This window comes from Prionailurus viverrinus, chromosome F2, assembly GCF_022837055.1.
Source record: "Prionailurus viverrinus isolate Anna chromosome F2, UM_Priviv_1.0, whole genome shotgun sequence".
NCBI lineage: Eukaryota > Metazoa > Chordata > Mammalia > Carnivora > Felidae > Prionailurus > Prionailurus viverrinus.
Window position 1 is genome coordinate 1229490 of NC_062578.1, and position 21762 is coordinate 1251251.

A 21762-nucleotide genomic window follows, 5' to 3' on the forward strand; every position below is an offset into this window, starting at 1 on the left:
ATCTGCATCTGTCCTGCTAGCTGTGTGTAACAGTATCCTGTGATCGTATGTTCTCACCAATGCTCATATGGCCAACCTGGGATGGGGATTTGAAAAGAAAAAGAAATAATGATTTTAATTATTAGAGCATAGGTTGTGTATAGAAGGTTAGAAATAGGGTGAGTACACTGGACATCAGTTTTTCTCTTGATGGATATTTAAGAATTTAAAATACTACGTTCATAACTAGTAAATAGATGCCCAGAACCTCACACTGACCATTGGTCATGTGCCAGAATAATTTTATATCATTTTGAGGTTAAGTACCTGATGAATTTTGAGTGTTGCTTTAGTAATTTTGGTTTATATTTATGTAATACAACAAGGCAAAATTATTCCTTACAGGTGGTTAGCACAGGAAAGCACAAGTTGTAGTGCTTTATGCTGTGAAGTCTCAAGTTTTGGAAGTTATTGTATATTATAGAATGATAAGATGCAGATTTGTTCTGACATGATATTTATTTTCCCATGTTCTTTTCTTCCTCCTCTCTCTTCTTCATCTTCTTTTCCCCATTGTGTGTGTGTGTGTGTGTGTGTGTGTGTGTGTGTGTGTACACGTACGTACGTACCCTGTTGGTATTTCACAGGAGTTGCAATCGCTTATGTTTATTTAACTATCATGTAACTTTACAGCTAGAAGTGTTTGTTTCTGCTTTGGAAAAAGCTTGGTATTCTCTCCACTTGAAAACTCTTATTTGCTAGTGGAGTCTATTTAAAACAGGCTAAGGGGCTTGCTACTGCTGAAGTTAAATCATTAGAGGAAGCCCTTTAAGTACATCTTAACGTTATAACATTCTTCTTATTGCTTCAGTTACTTGTAAGAGAATTATTTGAAAATTATTTTCCTCTTCTATTTTAAGCAGTTTATTGTGATATAATTTGCATACCATACAGTTCATTCAAAGTGTATATAATTAAGTGGTGTTTTAGTTTTCATTGGGTTGTGGACCCATTACCACAGTCGAGTTTTAGAATATTTTTGTCCCTCTCAAAGGAAACCCCCTACCCATTGGTTGTCACTTCCTATTCCACCGTCCCATACCCTAAACAACCATTAATCTTTCTGTCTTTATAGATTTGCCTATTCTGGACTTTTCATATAAATGAAATCATAATATGTGTTTTTTGGCAACTAGCTTCTTTCACTTAACATGTTTTCAAGGTTCATCCATATTATAGCATGTATCAGTACTTTATAACTTTTTATAACTTTTATAATATTTTATTGCTGAATAATAATTCCATTATATAAATCTGTATACATTTTGTTAATCCATTCATCGCCTGATAGACATTTGGGTTTTTCTATTTTTTGCTGTCATGAATAATGCTGCAGCAAAAATTTGTGTACAAGGTTGTATGGTTAAAACTTTCATTTCTATTGGATGTATACCTAGGATTGTAATTGCTGGGTCATATGTGGCTCTATGTTTAACTTTTTGAGGTATGGCCAGACTGTGTTTCTTTCTTTCTTTTTTTAAAAGTTAATTAATTTTTAAATTTACATCCAAATTAGCATATAGTGCAACAATGAATTCACGGAGTAGATTCCTTAATGCCCCTTATGCATGTAGCCCATTCCCTTCCCACAACCCCTCCAGCAACCCTGTGTTTGTTTTCTATGTTTAAGAGTCTCCTATGTTTTATCCCCCTCCCTGTTCTTATATTTTTGCTTCCCTTCCCTTATGTTCATCTGTTTTCTATCTTAAATTTCTTCATATGAGTGAAGTCATATGATACTTGTCTTTCTCTGACTAATTACGCTTAGCATAATACCCTCTAGTTCCATCCATGTAGTTGCAGATAGCAAGATTTCATTCTTTTTGATTGCTGAATAATACTCCATTGTATGTATGTGTGTATGTATACATACCTATATATATATATATATATATATATATATATATATATATATATACACACACACACATACATATATAGGTATGTGTATACACACACACACACACACACACACACACGCACACCACATCTTCTTTATCCATTCATCTGTTGATGGACATTTGGGCTCTTTCCATACTTTGGGTATTGTTGATAGTGCTATGTATACATTTGGGTGCATGTGCCCCTTTGAAACAGTATACCTGTAACCCTTGGATAAATAACTAGTTCTGCAATTGCTGGGTTGTAGGGTAGTTCTATTTTTTTTTTTATTAAAAAATTTTTTTTTCAACATTTATTTATTTTTGGGACAGAGAGAGACAGAGCATGAATGGGGGAGGGGCAGAGAGAGAGGGACACACAGAATCGGAAACAGGCTCCAGGCTCTGAGCCATCAGCCCAGAGCCTGACGCAGGGCTCGAACTCACGGGCCGCGAGATCGTGACCTGGCTGAAGTCGGACGCTTAACTGACTGCGCCACCCAAGTGCCCCATGGGTAGTTCTATTTTTAATTTTTGGAAGAACCTCCATACTGTTTTCCAGAGTGGCTGCACCAGTTTGCATTGCTACCAGCAGTGCAAAAGAGATCCTCTTTCTCCATCCTCGCCAGCATCTGTTGTTGCCTGATGTGTTAATGTTAGCCATTCTGATTGGTGTGAGGTGATATCTCATTATGGTTTTGATTTGTATTTCCCTGATGATGAGTGATGTTGAACATTTTTTCATGTGTTGGTTGGCCATCTGGATATCTTTGGAGAATGCCTATTCGTGTCTTTTGCCCATTTCTTCACTGGGTTGTTTTCTGGTTATTGAGTTTGATAAAGTTCTTTACAGATTTTGGATACTAACCTTTTATCTGATATGTCATTTGCAAATATCTTCTCCCATTCCATTGGATGCCTTTTAGACGTGTTGCCTCTGGAACTATGTTGAGTAAGAAGTTGCTGTGGCCAAGGTCAGAGAGGTTTTTGCCTGCTTTCTCCTTGAGGATTTTGATGGCTTCCTGTCTTATGTTTAGGTCCTTCATCCATTTTGACTTTTTGTGTATGGTGTACGAAAGTGGTCCAGGTTCATTTTTCTTCATGTTGCTGGCCAGTTTTCTAAGTACCATTTGCTGAAGAGACTTTATTCCATTGGATATTTGTTCCTGCTTTGTCAGAGATTAGTTGGCCATACGTTTGTTGGCCCATTTCTGAGTTTTCTCTTATGTTCCATTGATATGAGTATCTGTTTTTGTGCCAGAACCATACTGTCTTGATGATTACAGCTTTGTAATACATTGTGAAGCCCAGGATTGTGATGCCTCCAGCTTCGGTTTTCTTTTTCAAGATTGCTTTGGCTATTTGGGTTTTTTTTCTGGTTCCATACAAGTTTTAGGATTGTTTGTTCTAGCTCTGTGAAGAATGCTGGTATTATTTGATAGGGATTGCATTGAATATGTAGATTGCTTTGGGTAGTATTAACATTTTACATATATTTGTTCTTCCAATCCAGGAGTGTGGAATATTTTTCCTTTTTTCGTGTCTTCTTCAGTTTGTTTCATAAGCTTTCTATAATTTTCAGTGTATAGAGTTTTCACCTCTTTGGTTAGATTTATTCCTATGTATTTTATGGTTTTGGTGCAATTGTAAATGGGATCGAATCCTTGATTTCCCTTTCTGTTGCTTCATTTTTGATGTATAGGAATGCCATCGATTTCTGTGCATTGATTTTGTATCCTGTGATGTTGCTGAATTCATGGATCAGTTGTAGCAGTTTTTTGGTGGAATCTTTTGGGTTTTCCATATAGAGTATTATGTCATCTGTGAAGAGTGGAAGTTTGACCTCCTCCTGGCTGATTTGGATGTCTTTTATTCCTTTGTGTTGTCTGATTGCTGAGGCTAAGACTTTGGATACTATGTTGAATAACATTGGTGAGAGTGGACATCCCTGTTTTGTTCCTGACCTTAGGGGGAAAGCTTTCAGTTTTTCCCCATTGAGGATGATATTAGCACTGGGTCTTTCATATATGGCTTTTATGATCTCGAGGTATGATCCTTCTCTCCGTACTTTCTTAAGGGTTTTTATCAAGAAAGGATGCTGTATTTTGTCAAATGCTTTCTCTGCGTTTATTGAGAGGTTTATGTGTTCTTGTCCTTTCTTTTATTGATGTGATGTATCACATTGATTGATTTGCAGATACTCAGCCAGCTCTGAATCCCAGGTATAAATCCCACTTGGTCGTGGTGAATAATTTTTTTTTAATGTATTGGTGGATATCGTTGGCTAATATCTTGTTGAGGTCTTCGGTTTTGGAATCAAGGTAATGCTGGCTTCATAGAATGAGTTTGGAAGTTTTCCTTTCTTTTTTTTATTATTATTATTTTTTTCAACGTTTATTTTTATTTTTGGGACAGAGAGAGACAGAGCATGAACGGGGGAGGGGCAGAGAGAGAGGGAGACACAGAATCGGAAACAGGCTCCAGGCTCTGAGCCATCAGCCCAGAGCCCGACGCGGGGCTCGAACTCACGGACCGCGAGATCGTGACCTGGCTGAAGTCGGACGCTTAACCGACTGTGCCACCCAGGCGCCCCTCCTTTCTTTTTTCTGGAACAGCTTTGAATGAATAGGTGTTAACTCTTCTTTAAATGTTTGATAGAATTCCCCTGGTAGCCAGTCGCCCCTGAATCTTGCTTTTCGGGGAGATTTTTGATTACTAATTCAATTTCTTTACTGGTTATGGGTCTGTTCAGATTTTCTATTTCTTCCTGTTTTAGTTTTGGTAGTTTATATGTTTTTATGAATTTGTCTATTTCTTCCTGATTGCCTATTTATTTGCATATAATTGCTCATAATCTCTTATTGTTTGTGTTTCTGCCATGTTCGTTGTGATCTCTCCTCCTTCAATCTTGTTTTTATTTATTTGGGTCCTTTCCTTTTTCTTTTTGATCAGACTCACCTGGGGTTTATCAATTTTGTTAATTCTTTCAAAGAACCAGCTTCTGGTTTCATTGATCTGTTATACTGTTTTTTTGTGTCAATAGCATTGCTTTCTTTAATCTTTATTATTTCCTGTCTTCTGCTGGTTTTGGGTTTTATTTGCTGTTCTTTTTCCAGCTCTTTACGGTATAGGGTTAGGTTGTATATCTGAGACCTTTGTTCCTTCTTTAGGAAAGCCTGGATTGCTATATACTTATCTCTTATGACCGCCTTTGCTGTGTCCCAGAGGTTTTGGGCTGTGTTGTTATCATTTTCATTGGCTTCCATGTGCTTTTTAATTTCCTCTTTAACTTTTTGGTTAACTTCATTCTTTAGTAGGATGGTCTTTAGTCTTCAAGTATTTGTTATCTTTCCAAATTTTTTTTTGTGGTTGATACCAAGTTTCATAGTGTTGTGGTCTGAAAATACGCACAGTATGATCTTGATCTTTTTGTAATTGTTGAAGGCCGATTTATGTCCCAGTATGATCTGTTTTGTAGAATGTTCCATGTGCAATGGAGAAGAATGTATTTTCTGCTGCTTTAGGATGAAATGTTCTGTATAAATCTGTTAACTCCATCTGGTCCAGTGTGTCATTCAAAGCCATTGTTTCAATGTTGATTTTCTGTTTAGATGATCTGCCCATTGCTGTATGTGGGGTGTTGATGTCTCCTACTATTATGGTATTATTATCAATGAGTTTATGTTTGTGACTAATTAATTTACATATTTGAGTGCCTCCATGTTTGGAGCATAAATGTTTATAATTGTTAGATCTTGGTGGATAGACGCCTTAATTATCATATAATGCTCTTCATCCCTTGTTACAGTCTTTATTTTAAAATCTAGATTGTCTGAAATAAGTATAGAGACTCTGATTTTCTTCTGGCGACCATTAGCATGATAGATGCTTCTCCATCCCCTTATTTTCAATCTAAAGGTGTCATAGGTCTAAAATGCGTCGCTTGTCTCTCTCTCTCAATAATAAATAATAAATAATAAATAAATTAAAAAATAAATAAAATGGGTCTCTTGTAAACCACATATAGATGGATCTTATTTTTTTATCCATTCTGTTACCCTATGTGTTTTGATTGGAGTGTTTAGTCAATTGGCGTTTAGAGTGAGTACTGAAAGATATGAATTTATTGCCATTATGTTGCCTGTAGAATTGTAATTTCTGGTGGTGTGTTCTGGTCCTTTCTAGTCTTTGTTGCTTTTGGTCTTTTGGTTTTTTTTCTTTTTCTTTTTCTCTTTTTCATCTTTTCTCCCCTCAGAGAGTCCTCCTTAAAATTTCTCGCAGGGCTGGTTTAGTTGTCATGAACTCCTTTAATTTTTGTTTGGGAAACTTTTAATCTCTACTTCTATTTTGAATGACAGTCTTCCTGTATAAAGAATTCTTGGCTGCATTTTTTTCCGATTCAGCACATTGAATATATCCTGCCACTCCTTTCTGCCCTGCCATGTTTCTGTGGATAGGTCTGCTGCAAACCTGATCTGTCTTCCCTTGTAGGTTATGAACTCTTTTTCCCTTGCTGTTTTCATGATTCTTTCCTTGCCTATTTTGTGAATTTGACTATGATTGTTGATGGTCCGTTTTTATTGGATCTAATGGGAGTTCTCTGTGCTTCCTGGATTTTCATGTCTGTATCTTTCCCCGGGTTAGGAAAGTTTTCTGCTATGATTTGGTTACAAAACCCGTCTACCCTTTTCTCTCTCTCTTCATCTTCTGGGGTCCCTATGATACTGATGTTAGTCCTTTGTAATGAGTGAGTTCTCTTAATTCTTATATCATGCTCTTTTGCCTTCGTCTCCCTCTTTTTTTCTGCTTCACTATTCTAAGTTTGTCCTTTATCGCTTATTCGCTGCTCTGCCTCATCCATCCTTGCTGCCGTGGTATCCATTCAAGATTGCAGCTCAGTTGCAACATTTTTTATTTCACCCTGACTAGCTTTTATTTCTTTTATCTCCACAGAAACGGATTCTAATCTGTTTTCAACCCCAGGTAGTATTCTTATTATCATGATTCTAAATTCTGATTCAGACGTCTTGCTTGTATCTGTGTTGATTACATCCCTGGCGATCATTTTCCTGTTCTTTCTTTTGGGGTGAATTCCTTCATTTTGTCCTTTTGAAGAAAGAAAAGGAATAAAGTAAAAAAAAAAAAAATTAACACAAAAAAATCAAATAAAGGATGCTAGATCCTAGACGTGTTTTGTTCTGGTTGTTGAAAGAAATTTGATAGATTAGAGGAAAAAGGGAAGGATAAGAAAAGGGAAAAGAAAAAAGGAAAACGTTTGAAAATTTGAAAAAATGAATACAATAAAATAGAATAAAATGAAATGATGGAAGGAAATAGATTGTAAAGATTTTACAGGACAGTAAAAAATACAGTGGATAAAAATTAAAGAAAAATCTTTTAATAAAAATGGAAAATACAAGTAAATTTTTTCTCTCTCTATGCCCAAGAATAAGAAAAGGAAAAAAAAAAATTGAATGATGGCCCAGTGAACAGAATCAAATATGATTGAAATTACATCTAGTTTCCCCTAGAAGTCAAACTGTGAAGCACTTTATAGTGTGTAAGCCAAGCAGATGGAGGGACTTGTGGTCCTCAAGAGCGAGGTTGTCCCATTTGGGTGGAGCTTAGTGTAACAGCTCCATTTTCCACTACGTGGCCCTGCTTAGCTTACTGCATTGATTTTTGTGGCATGTATAGGCATGTATGTGCCTGCATGGGACGGACAAAAATGGTGTCACCTAGCTATCCATGCTCTAGTATCAGAGCTCTGTGGTCTCCCTGACTGGCAATCAAGCACCCCTCCTTTGTTTCTTGCTTCCATCCACTCTTTGCTTTTACACTGTCTGTGACCAAGCTTTCAGGCTGCCAGGTGGCACCTTCCTCCTGAGTTGTATCTCAGGTGCGTCTTTGTTTCCCAACCCTTCACTTCTGAGAGACCATAGCTTTTACCTGTTCTGACTCTCTAGGGGAGGGTGTCATGGAGATGTGGCTGGGTGCCAGCCCGCCCCCAGGAATGTTCGCAAGACTGTGTTGCTGCCGATGCCCAGAGACTGTGGCGGCACGCCAGTCCACCCCAGAAGTAGTGTGATTGTGTAGCAGCAGCATTTCAGGGATTATGGCAAATCACAACAGACATCTGGTGCCAGGCTTCACCCTTAACATCCTCGCTCCAACACCAGTGAATGTGGCTGTTCTTCAGGGTCTGCTGGGACCTTTGCCTGTGGCGGGTTGGAGGTGGGGGGCACACTGCCTCCACCAAATGCCCTCCCAGCAGGGGAAATGTCTCCCTCCATGTGGCCTGAAGACCCCGAGGACCTTGCTCTCTGCTCCCAGGGATTTGCCTTTCCCACCAGAGCACTGCCAGGTATCAATCTGTGGAATTTCAGACTCTACACCACCCCCCCTGTTTATAGTGTCTTAATGGAATTTAAACTCTTCTTTCTCCTTTCTTCCTTTTTTGTTCAGTCCCTGTGGCTGTTTCCACTCTTCCTTTTTCTCTCCAGCTGCTTTGCCAGGGGAGGAGTGCTTTTCCTGTACTCTCTCCCCTGTCTCCTTCCTCTCTCTGCAAGCAAAAACAGCTCTCTGCCCTCCACGGCTTCTCTCTCTCCCAGTTCACCTCTCTGTGCCATGTTTCTGCCGAGTTCTGTCATTCAGGTTGTGCAGATTGTTGTGTTAATCCTCAAATCAGTTTTCTAGGTGTTTAGTGTTGATCTGCCTGGATTTCAGGATGAGAGATTTAAAAAAACCTTCCATGCTGTTCCTGTTCCGCCATGTTGGCCCTTCTCCCAGACTGGTTTTCAAAATGGACATAACATTTTGCATTCTTTCCAACAGTGTGTGTGGGTTTCAACTTTTCCACATCCTTGTCAACACCTGTTACTGTGTCTTTTTGATTATAGCCATCCAAAGTGGGCGTGGAGTGGTATTTCATTGTGGTTTTGATTTGCAATTCCTGGATTAAGCTAATGATGTTGAGCATCTTTTCACATATTTATTGGTAATTTGCATATCTTCTTTGGAGAAATGTCTATTCAGGGCCTTTTTTTTTTTTTTAAATTAAAGTGGTTTAAAACAACAAAGATTAATTATCTCATAGTTTCTGTGGGCTAAGAATGTAGGTATAGCTTTGCTGGGTCCTATGGCTCAGGGACTCTCTCAGGGTTGCAATCAAGATGTCAGCCTGTGCCATGGTCTCATGTGAAGATCAACTAAGGAAGCATCCAGTCTTACCTCACTTATGTGGTTGTTGGCAGGATTCATTTCTTTTTGGGTTTTTGTACTGAGGGCCTCAGTTTCTTGCATACTATTTCCCAGACACCACCCTCAGTTCCTTGCCAGGGTGGAACAGAGCAGTTTGGAACATGGCAGCTGACTTCTGTCTGTGAAGCAAGTGAGTGAAAGCAAGAAAGAGCAAGGTGAAATCACTGTATTTTTGTAACTTTTATATCGGAAATAAACATCCCAACATTCTCTTCATAAAGCAAGTCATAAAGTCTGGTCCACCATACTCAAAGGAAAGGATTATATAGGACATGAATATTGGGAATTGGAAGATTTTTGGCAGTTTGGGTTGACATAACAAAAATACCATAGACTGGGTGGTTTCAATAACAGAAATTTATTTCTTACAGTTCTGGAGGCCGAGAAACCTGAGATCAGTATGTCAGCAAGGTTGGGTTCTGGTGAGGACCTTCATGCTGAATTGTAGATGACTAACATCTTACTGTCCCTTTCTTTTTTTTTTTTTTTTTTCAACGTTTATTTTTATTTTTGGGACAGAGAGAGACAGAGCATGAATGGGGGAGGGGCAGAGAGAGAGGGAGACACAGAATCGGAAACAGGCTCCAGGCTCTGAGCCATCAAGCCCAGAGCCCGACGCGGGGCTCGAACTCACGGACCGCGAGATCGTGACCTGGCTGAAGTCGGACGCTTAACCGACTGCGCCACCCAGGCGCCCCTTACTGTCCCTTTCTTGAAGGAGAGAGCAAGCTCTAGTTTTTCTCTTCTTAAAAAGGACACTAATCCCATCATGGAGCTCTACCCTTATGATGTCATCTAAACCTAATTACTTCCCAAAGATCTCAGCTCCTAATATCATCCCTATGGTCTTAGAGTTTCAACGTATGGATTTGGGGAGAACACAGTTTGTAACAGCTGTCTGCCACAAATATGCTTTGTTCACATTTTAATTGAGAGATATTTGGCGTTTTATTACTGAGTTGTATGAGTTCTTTATATATAGAATGAGAGCCCCTTATGAAATATATGATTTGCAAGTATTTTCTCTCATTCTGTGGATTGTCTATGCTTTCTTGATGGTTATGTTTTGCAATTCAGAATTTTAAGTTTTGATGTAGCCAATTTATCTTTTTGTTGAATGTGTTTATGGCAGTAGATATTAAAGAAACCATTACCAAATCCAATGTAATGAAGATTTACTCCTGTTTTCTTCTAAGAGGTGTTTTTTTTTTTTTTTTAAATAGGTTTAGCTCTTAATTTATGTGTATGACTTCATTTTTGTGTGTGGTGTGAGTTAAGGGCTCAACTTCATTCATTTGCTTGTCGATATCTATTTGTCCCAACACCATTTATTGAGGAGGCTATCCTTTTCCCATTGTATATGTATTCCTGGCACTCTTGTCAAAAGATTACTTGACTTTTCTGCTCTCCATTGTATTCCATTGATGTGATGTTCATCATTATGTAAGTAAGCACCACCCTTTTTGATAACTGCCTTGATAGTAAGTTTTAACATTGGAAAAACTTTGTTATTTTTTTTTGTTTTAGCTATTCTGTGTTCCTTACATTTCCACATGAATTTTAGAATAATCTTGTTCATTTCTACAAAAACACAAAACAAACAAAAAAAAACTCATGTAGTTGAAATTTTGATAGGGCCTTTATTAAATCTGTAGACTACATTAAAGAGTATTGTCATCTTAGCAATATTAGGTCTTCTGATCCATGTATGGGGGATGTCTTTCCATTTATTTAGGTCTTTGATTTTTTTTTAACAGTAATTTATAGTTTTCGTTATATGAGTCTTACACTTCTTTTGTTAAATTTATACCTATGTATTTTATTCTTACCCAATTATAAATGGCATCATTGTCTTAATTTTATTTCCAGATTGTTTATTGCAAGTATACATACATGGGTTCTTTAAAATTAATTGATTTATTTTTTATTTTAAAAAGAGAGACTGGGGGAGAGGGGCCGAGGGAGAATCTCAAGCAGGTTCCAGACTCAGCATGGAGCTGGTGTGGGCTTGATCCCTTGACCCTGAGATCATGATCTGAGCCTAAATCAAGAGTCGGACACTCAACCGATTGAGTCACCCAGGTGCCCCTACAAACATGGTTTTATAAATTGATCATGTATCCTGTAGCTTTGCTGTATTTGTTTATTAGCTCTACTAGTTTCTTTAATGGATACCTTAGGATTTTCTGTATACAAGATCATGTCATCTGCAAATGGAGATTGATTTAGTCATTCTTTTCAATCTGATGTCTCATTTCATTTTCTTGCTTGATTGCCTGGCTGAAACCTCCAGTACAATCTTGAGTAGCGGTGATGATTAAATATGTTAACTAGAGGTTTTTAGAGATGCCCTTTATGAAGTTGAGGAAGTTCCCTTCTGTTCCTGGTTTGTTGAGTGTTTTTTATCAGAAAAGTTGTTGGATTTTTATCAGATGCTTTCTTATGCTTATTGAAATAATTATGATTTTTGTTCTCTATTCTGTTAATATCGTGTATTATGTTGCCTGGCTTTTTAAAATCCTGAGCCAACTTACAGTTCTGGGATAAATCCTACTTTGTAATCTTTATTATGTGTTGCTCAAGGTCAGCCACAGGTGAGAGCATATCAATTCTTCTGTTGAGCCTTTGTACAATTCTGTACATGTGTGGTCTTCTAGATTCACAGGCATATGTTGGAACTTTTCAAAGCCCCTGTGGGCATCTCATTTCCCAATTATTCCTCTGAAATGTTTTGAACACCTTCCTGTTTGACCTGTTATTGTGTCCCCAGGCAGCAGAGATGTTAAAACAATTGACACTGATTATTTTTGAAAAATGCATGGGGTAGGTGTGGATGTGGGTGGGAGGAGGAATATGCAGTACTCAGTGGGTGACTTTTGAGGTCAGATAAAGAAAAAACCCTGAGGGGCCCCTGGGCGGCTCAGTCAGTTAAGCATCCGACTCTTGGTTTCAGCTCAGGTCGTGATCTCATGGTCTCCTGAGTTCAAGCCCCATGTCGGGCTCTGTGCTGACAGCATGGAGCCCATTTGGGATTCATATTCCCCCCCACCCCCTCTGTCTCTCTGCCCCTCTCCCACTCCTGCTGTCTCTGTTTCTCTCAAAATACATAAATAAACTTAAAAAAAACCAAACAAACATGCCTGTGAGTGGGGTTTTCCGGGGAATGGCCAGCCAGGTCATGTGATGTCAGTTACCTGGTAATTAGGCTTTGAAGTTGCTCCAGCCCCATTCTGTCAGTCTTCTACAGTGGAAGGTTAATTTAGTATAGTGCAGAGAAGACATTGATAAGAAAAATCCAAAAGCAGAGATCAGTTTAACAGCTCTTTTCTAAATTCCAGTGGAGATAATTACCCAGATTCTGGGTAGTGGCATTGGAAATGGAGAGGAACCTCCAGACGTTGTCTCATCAAGAAGGATTTGGCAACTATGTTTACAGTGTAGTTATTTAATGTAACATTTGTTTATGTCTGTTGTCCAAAGTTCACTGCATATTTAGTGTTAAGATATAAAAAAGCATACACACAAAAAAGACAAATTTTTAGGAAATACCTGTTACAAAAGGATTATTTTTCCTGTATTATGAACTTGTAGCGTCATAGTGTTTCTTTTGTGAAAGTAGAGCCAGGCTATGAATTTTAAAAGCACTTCTTATTGAAGTATGTATAGTAAGTCGGTGCCATAGTACTTTAAATTTTGTAGTTAATTTTGCTCTTTTCCCCCCATTTCAGGTGGATGCACGGAGCATACCAGTGTTAGCAAAATGGCAAAACTCATATAGCATTAAAGTTGTACTTCAAGAGCTAAGACGTCTAATGATGTCCAAAGAAAATATGAAGCTTCCACAGCCACCAGAAGGACAAACATACAACAATTAATTTTAGTGGATCTCAAACTTGTCTTAAATCAACAGCCTTCTACTCATGTTAATGTCTTGATTAAATATCACAATGCAAAATACCCACACATTAAGTAAAAGAATTCCAGCTGGTAAACATGACCTGGACATTTGTAAGAATATATTTAATATATGTACACCATTATGTTTTCAGCTTACAGGAGGAAAAATGCAGCACCATTTTTTTTCTCTTGTTAAGGCACTGTCATTTAAGCATAAACCTGGAGTACTCAAAGTAGAATTCAGGTTTACAAGATGAAAGCATGGAGAGAAGAGTCAGATGCTGTGGAAGCATGTGTGTTTCTGAAAAGTAAAAAAATCTCAAGAAGGAAAAACCGAAATGGCATGCTTTATCCATCTTGCTTAGCGAAAGAGCTTCGAGTTGAAATTGTCTAAAGTAGCAGGTACAATGAATCTTGTCACAGATTGTGTTAATTTTTGAAGCGGTGTGGGTGCTGACTACTAGTAGTATCAAAAATATGTTCAGGATTGTTTTGATACCTGTATTTATGATAAAAAAATGTTGTGGGGGAGGCCGATGAGTATCTGTTAAAAGCCGTTCCTGTGTGTTACATGTAACAGACATGGTAAATATTTGTTTACAGTCTTTGTTTGACACACCATGCATTTAAGTGAAATCAACAAAAAAAGGAAATAGGTGTATGGATATGTGATTTTGAGATTAAAGTTAGTCTTAAAATGTAAATAAAATGTGGAACGTGTCCTCAGAAACCGTGCCATTTCTATTATATTGATGTGGTATATGTACAGTACCTTGCTGAGGTAGCAAAAATTGGAATTATTGTAGCTATTCATCTATAAACACCTTTTATTATTACTCTATTTTGTATACTTCTTGTGAATTGGAATTTGCAGAGTATCTCAGAGAACAAATTACCGAATTAGTTTAATTTCTTCTTTGGAGAAGGAGGAATCCTGGGTATTAATTATATTTTGAATTTGAGTTTGCCAGAAATATTATTTAAAAATGTTTGAATTCTAGCAATTCTTATAGAATTATAGACTACAGATGATCCAAGTACACATTCCATTTTTAATTCTTTAGTTTTCTGTGACATGTCTTCCCCTAGTGCTTTTAATACTTACTAATTGGGATTAATTGTATCCAGTTTCACTTAATCTCCACTTTGGCAGATGCTAATTTTGACCTGAAAGTTCATTTGTGTTCTGCCTTTACCGAAACAGGCTTTAGGTCACTTTTTCATTTCAAAGCACTGGGTATACTACTTTGTTAAAAATACTCCCTTCTTATGAATTCACTGCAGAAAATAGAAAGGTGGTCAGGTAGCAAGGACAAATTTCTCAAAGGTGTTCTGACATGTTTTTATCAGTTCATTCAAAGTTAAAGATCTATGCTACTTTTTCTTGATCAATAATACATAAAAGTCAGTGACAGTTTGTCTAAAGTTACTAATTTCAACATGGCTATTCTTTTTCATTATCAAAAGAGGTTTAAAATGCTTTCAAATGACAGATAGAAAATATATACACACAAATTAGTGCATGTGTAATTTATTAAAGTAGGTTTGAAATGAATTCTTACCTTGGAATACATTCTTAAAAATTTTAAATGGCTGAAGATGAACTTGAATTACAATGGCATCATATGCAAGACCATTGCCAATGGTCTGAATCAGTGTAACTCCTTTTCCACTTTGAGAATGTGTCTTGTCACACATGGGGGCTAATAACCATTTGAATGCTGTTAAATTTATATAGTGGTGGGCTGAGAGTCTGAGTACTTGGTCACTTGTCCTTTTCCCTTTTCCCATATCCACTATTGTGAAGGGTTTCTTCTCTCAAGTATATGTTGTGTGAGTCAGCCCTAGAATGTTTATTTCCTCTGTTTTGTCTTTGGGACTGTGGATCTCTGCAGAAATCTGCATGCCAATTAGCCAGTTCCCAAAGCAGAACCCATTTTGCATGTCACAATCAAGATATACATGGCAATCTAAGACACACTGGTTGATTATGGAAGGAGCTAATGTAGAGCTGCTCTTAATTACAGTAACATTTCTAAGGCTGCATTTTTGAAGCAATGTTTCCTTTGTTTTCTAAAGTGGCTAAGGTTGTAGGAATGTGTGGTATTAAATGAACTGTAAAATTGCCTTTGAAACTTGTTTAAAAGGCTAGCAGTTGTGACCCTAGGGGGATGATCATATATTAATAAAGATTACAAAAATAAAATTCTTGTCCTGTTAGGTCAGTGTTATGCTTTAATGGTTTTAATTACTAGTTTTCAGAATTGCTGATTGTAACATTTTACTAATATTTTAAAGTAATGGCATTTATTAGGGGTTTTCAGAATTTTGACACAAACATTTGTAAGGATAGTCAGTAGTATTTGAGTCTTCTGGGTGTAATACATAAGAAATTTATAATTTCAGATTATCCTTTTAAAAGAATTTATCACTTCAGTTTGAGTGCTTGGAGAGTATATTAGTTTCACTACATATGGTTAATTAGTCTGGATAACTTAATGCCAACTCATTGATTTAAATATTTCCCACTGAAAAATATTATTGATAAATATATGTAAAATTAATATTGTATTGAAAATTTCGAGGAGGCAGATGGAAACTATTAGCACATTATCCTTAATAGATTTGGTGTGTATGGCTTTGGGTGGTTCTGGTAGGTGCATCATGGAATTACTTTGGTCAGAACGATGTTAACGTTTTTAGTGACCACATGACTGTTCTTACGTGCATTTTAAAGACTATAGGTACTAATGATAAAGTCATGAATAATGGGATTTGGGAGGTATTTAAGGTTATTTTTCCCCTGATTTCTTTTTAGAAGTATATTTTTTAGACGTGTAGAATCATAGTATCATTTATTGCTGGGGAGGATCTGAAAGGCACTGATTTTACTTTTCTGATAACTATCAATATAATTTTCCAGTACCAACTTGATTGATTTTTGGTTATTTTCACAAAAAGTTTCCAATTTTCACAACTCTGGACAGTATATGTATTTTGAATATAAAATAGAAACATAAAAAGGAATGGATGCAGTGCATTACAGAATTGGTAAGAGCATTAGCTGTTAATTCCCACCCAGTACCTTGTTTACTAAAAAGCAGGAAAGGTATGGAAATAAAGTATCTTTTATGCTAAAGTTAGTATGTCTTATAGAAGTTACAAAGAGTGGATGGAAATCTTACCATAGTTCACACTGAAAATGCTATTTTAAAATTATAGTGGAGCATTGCAAATAAAAGATACACCCTGAGCATTTTCTGAAGAGAAAATTTTGAAGGTATTTGATGATACAGAAAGTGACGTCAGAACCATCGTTTTGTGAAATAAGGGAGTTTTGGAAACTCCTGGGGTGAGTACATGATTAAAAAAATAATAATTGGATAGGAAGAGGTTGCCATGGTGTTTACATCCTTAGTAGGATATTCTCACCAAAAAACAAACAAACAAAAAAAAGATTCCTAAGGGTCTGTTTCATCTCATTTTACATATAGTCTGTAAGAACAACCCACAAGTTTTTTTGGCCAGTTCATTTAGGAAATCAGCGATGAAAGCCAGATAGATCTCACTTTCTTAACTTAGATTCCAGTAATCATTTTTCTCTGAAGTAACTGACCAAATACCATGTAAGGTTTGTGCAGCGATCCATCTGCCAAAAGTAGACTTCTGTGAATTATTTTGTCTCGTCCTTGTTCAACAATTAGCTGTGTAAGTGTATCCAGAAGTTTTGGCAGCCAAGAAATTCTGCAAAAGTGAAGTTAATATTCTGCCCCCAAAGGAAGGCTAACAGTCGGCACTAAGAATCCCAATAGTAATGAGAAACCTGTGGCCGGTGAAGAGGCAAATTATTGAGTTGAGAGTAAACACTTTTAGTTGTTCAGTGCAGTAGTTGAGTAATTTTTAAAAATAGTTTTTTCAAAAATTATAAGGAATCACTTAACACTTGAGTGTATATTTTTCATGCCATATAATTGCCTTGTTTTAAAACATTAGATAACAGGGTAATCTGGAAAATTTACAATGTAATGTGAAGTGAGGTTTTAACAGGACATCCTCATATTGTAGTAAAATTAGTTACAATCAACACGTATGGTAATTGTAAATGCTTTATTACAGGGTGGTATTTTGCAGCCTTTGTGGTTTAGCAGCCTTTACTTTAATAGAGGACCGAAAGTAGATTTTCTTCACAGTTGATAACTGACAAAGAGAAATGTATTGTTTTACTCCTTTTCAAGCCAAGTAAGTAATAATGATTGTCAGATGTCCAGATTATATCTGTTATCATAAATTATCTTTCTACTGCTATAATTTAAAAAATCTAGATAAAGTGGGCAATAGACTTCTTCAGTAATTGCAATACTCAAGTGAAAATAATTGAGTACACAAGAAAAGTAAAATACTTAGTTGCCTGGGTTTCTTAGTCTTTAGTAATGTATGGACTTCTTTAAGGAGAAAAATAATACTTGTGGACTCAGCATTGTTTTGAATTATTTTTGTTAAAACATTGTTTAATGCATAAAACTGTACTAATGCAAATGTTGTATATGCTCTTGGGCCTTTATAAAATTATAAAGTAAATTGCATACAACTACAGAGTAATTAAAATGTAAAATAATTTAGAATTGAGGATGTTTTATTTAATCTGCTTGAAATGTATATATTGGTGTTATCTCTTGCCTTTTTCTGTCTTTTTTTTCTTTTCTGTTTTCTTCTTCCATGTCTATACTGTGGTGTGCTGCTAGACCTCAAATTTTCTTACCTTTTTTTCTCTTGCCAGATTGCCACAGAAACATCCTTGCTATGTGATCTGACCTTCATTTGATGTAAATACAGTTCTGTATTAAGTCTATTATTCTTTTCTATTAGCCAGACAGTTTGAAAAGAACTAAAACTCCTGACTGTACTTTGAGACCCACAGTTGTCTTAAACCTTTGATTATGAAGTATTAGAGTGATATTCACTTTGCTGTCAGTGTGGTCCTGCATAGGAAGGAAAATTATTTATGATCGGTGATGATAGATAACTTGATATATTGATAACATTTTAATTTAGGGTAACACATTTTAATCAAGGTGTCTTCAAGCTAAATGGTGCGATCCCCAAGCTCAGTTGTAAGGGGTGCTGAATATGTTTATTGGTTTAGAATATAAACTGCAGTTAAAAGAGGCCCCTCCCTTTCTGTTTTGACTACTCTATCATCATTCTCTGGGGAATCTTCCTTTTCACAGTCCATGGTCACGTTTGTTCTTCTTGTGACCAATTTTGTTCTGTCCTGTTGACTGGGTGTTTCCTTTCAGCTGCTTTAGGCACTTTCAGTTTTCCCCATCATCCTGGTTGTGATCCCTTCCATCTTCTTCCTTTGACGTCAAAACTAACCATGAATTTGAAGAATACTCTTGGGAGATTGCTTCACCAGCTTGAACCACTTGTTATGGCCTCCTTCCTACCACGTGCCCTTTGTTTATCACCTCTGTTAATGTTTGTAATCCTGTTTCCTTCACCCGAATCCTCTCCTAACTTCTTTACCACTCTGATTTGTAGGTCTTTTTCTCAACCTATCACTGTTGTCCTCCTTTGTCCTCATGTGTTGAGCTTTTTGGCTTTACTTCTGAGGCTTGATGTCCAAGCATCCAAATATGGTAGTCATGATCATCACAATAATAAATGTGTAAACTTATTTATAAATCTATTCTAATAATTAAATTATTTGAGTTTTAAATGACATACCTCCAAAGTATATTTTTTGAAACTAAAAATAAAGAATTGGATGTTTTCTTATTTGAGATACTTAAGATCATTAAAAATACCACCTTTTGAAAACAAATGAATTGGGCTGCAAAGAAATGTTAGAATTATTTATTTGGATTACAAATTGTTGGAATCATGACTGCCAGAAATGAGGTAACGTTTTATGTGATGAAAACTTTATTGAGTTCTGTTTACCAAACACATTAGGGAAGTTACTTTCAAGACTTCCCTGTGTTAAATCCTTGTGAAATGCTACTTACTAAGTACATGGATCCAGATGATAATATTGAGGTGACACATACATTTAAATTATGGTCAACTATTGGTTTTTGAGTGAATGATCACATCTGCATGGAGAGAGCCTAAGTGCCCATTAGCAATAAGGTTCTAAGGGGAACAGAATAGTAATATTGATAACAAAGAACAGTAGAGAGGAAGCTAGTACAAGTCCTGGGGCAAATACCATTTTGCCATATGCCCTATGACTTTGGGCCAGTCAGCCTCTTTAACTACCTTCAGTTTCTTCTGTAAAGTCCATGTTTACCCAGAGTTGTGGTTTCATCAAATAATATGAATGTTTTAATTACAGTCTGATATAGAGTGATCAATAAATGCTAGCTAGCATTTAATAATGTTATTAATCTAAGAGCGTTAAATCTTAAATGATGTTAAAATATGCATTTGCATCAAGTCTCTACTATGTAAAGTGTGGGCTGATTTTTCAAGATGTTATATGAGGTTATGTAGACTTCATTTAACCTGCTTGTGCATTCTGGATGAGTTTATTTTTAATTTTATTTTAGTTTAATTATTTTGAGAGAGACAGAGACAGGGCGAGTGGGGGAAGGGGCAGAGAGAGAGAGGGAGAGAGAGAGAATGCCAAGCAGGCTCCATGCTGCCAGTGGAGAGATCGACTCGGGGCTCAAACACATGAAACTGCTAGATCATAACCTCAGCTGGAACCAAGAGTCAGGCATGCCTGGCACCCCTAACACTTCCCTCTTCTGCATTTGGGTGTAGTAGGCCTGGTGGATCCACCTCTGGATGGGCACAGTTGCTTCGGCCCCAGCAACAGGTCTCCATGATGACATCCATTGGAAAGAGGTAACTTACCTGTAGCTCAAAAGAAAGCTTGCATAACTTGGGCTGAAAGCCCCACTATTTCGACTGCATTCCAGTAGAAAATTTCATATATGCAACCTACCATAAAACCTATGTATGTGCTAAAGGAAAATGAAACTATATTTTGAATTTACCTCTTCCACTAATCATCTTCACTTGTGAATATAATCACAGTGAAGTCCCTTGAGTTGTGGACTCCACCTACCCCCTGCAGAAAAGTCTACTTGTAGTAAATGTCATTATGTGGTGTGTTGAAGCAAATCTCAAGAGTGGGGCTTTCCTCTTACTAAACCTTGCCTTCTGCGGTTGTATATAATATAATCCTGGAAAGGTTAGAACCTTAGTAAATGATTATTCAATTGGTTTTTATGAAGCAAAGTTAAAATGTGGATTAAGTTAATATTTGCTCCTAATTCCCCTGCTAGGTGTTAAAAGACTGGCTTTTAATACTGGCTTTACCAGTAACAGTTGTCTGATTTTGATCAGTTGATTTTATTTGGTTAGTTATATTCATTAATTCAACAGAAGTGTATTAGGTTCCTACAGTCCACCCGGCATGTATACGGTGGTGAGCGTCACACAGTGTCTTATGGTTACAATCTACTAGGGCTTAGCGGTTGGCAAATAGGCAACTTGTCTAGTGGCAAATACCAAGAGAAGTGGTGAAGTGTTGTCATTTGGGAGACGTTCATAAAAAGCACCTATCCTTGGGACTCCTAAGGTTCTTGAACATCTATGTATATTATGATTGATAGCATATCCTTTAAAGAGAATAGAAACCATACCTAAGTATTGGTTTGCTCATCCTGGTGTTTGACAACCTGTGAATTGTTAAAGGGTTGTATTGTCATTTAAAAATAACATAGACTTTAGACAGCCTACATGTTCTGGAGTAGTTTCCTCACCCATGAAAAGGAAGTTGGAGTAGGGAAGTTCTGAGATGTTTTCAGAGCCAAGTTCATTGATTTTTCAGTCATTTACAGTGTGTGCTCTAAGTATCATAGAATGCTTTACAATGTGTTAAGTCTTGCTGGTCCTGTGGGGGCACACAGAATAATAGTTTTGTTTGCATATAGTGTGCAGTCTGGAAAGGATTTAATTTAGTAGTGTTAGACCAAAACTCAGATTTTAATGGCATTTGGGGGGGGGGGGGGCTGTTAACAAAATACAGAATTTAATTCAGTACCTTTGAGATAGGGCCTAAGGTTCAGTATTTCTTAACTCCCACTCATGTCCTTTCATTGGTGGACCAAACTTTCAGTACCAAAGGGTCTAATATACAGTAATCTGGGGAAAAGTAACGGAAGTGTCTTTAGCATATAGCAGACGCTATTGAATAGGAAATGTAAACTATGTTTGGGTGCTTAAGCTCATTCTCTTGCTCTCTACAGAGGAGCACACTACAGAGTGTGCTGATTCTCTTTCTGAATTCTCCCTTCTTGCTTACTTTTCTGGCCCTCTGCTGTTAAATTCCTCTGGTGTTCTTCTCCAGCCCCATACTTGAGCTCTGCAGACTGTCAAAGCATGTGTGTTTGTATGTGTTTGGGGGTGGTGGTGTAGGGGTGATTCCACACCAGATTTTTGTTTTTGCAAAACAAAGGAGATTTCTTTCTAGTAGGTTTAAGAACTTTAAGTTACTATTATTATTTTTTAATGTTTATCTTTGAGAGGGGCAGAGAGACAGAGCATGAGCTGGGGAGGGGCAGAGAAAGAGGGAGACAGGATCTGAAGCAGGCTCCAGGCTCTGAGCTATCCAGTGCAGAGCCCTACACGAGGCTTGAACTCAGGAGCCTTCTTGAGATCAAGAAGCTGAAGT

The 21762-nt window shown here is 37.0% G+C and overlaps 1 protein-coding gene across 1 annotated transcript in view; it reads left to right on the forward strand.

Annotated features, from left to right (window-relative positions):
* Positions 1-13802, forward strand: part of UBE2V2 (ubiquitin conjugating enzyme E2 V2) — a 58428-nt gene extending 44626 nt beyond the window's left edge. The window contains exon 4 of the mRNA XM_047842632.1: positions 12908-13802. Within this exon, the coding sequence (XP_047698588.1) occupies positions 12908-13054 (147 nt within the window). The 3' untranslated portion in view covers positions 13055-13802. The remainder of the gene's footprint in view (positions 1-12907) is intronic.
* The last annotated feature ends 7960 nt before the right edge of the window (positions 13803-21762 follow it).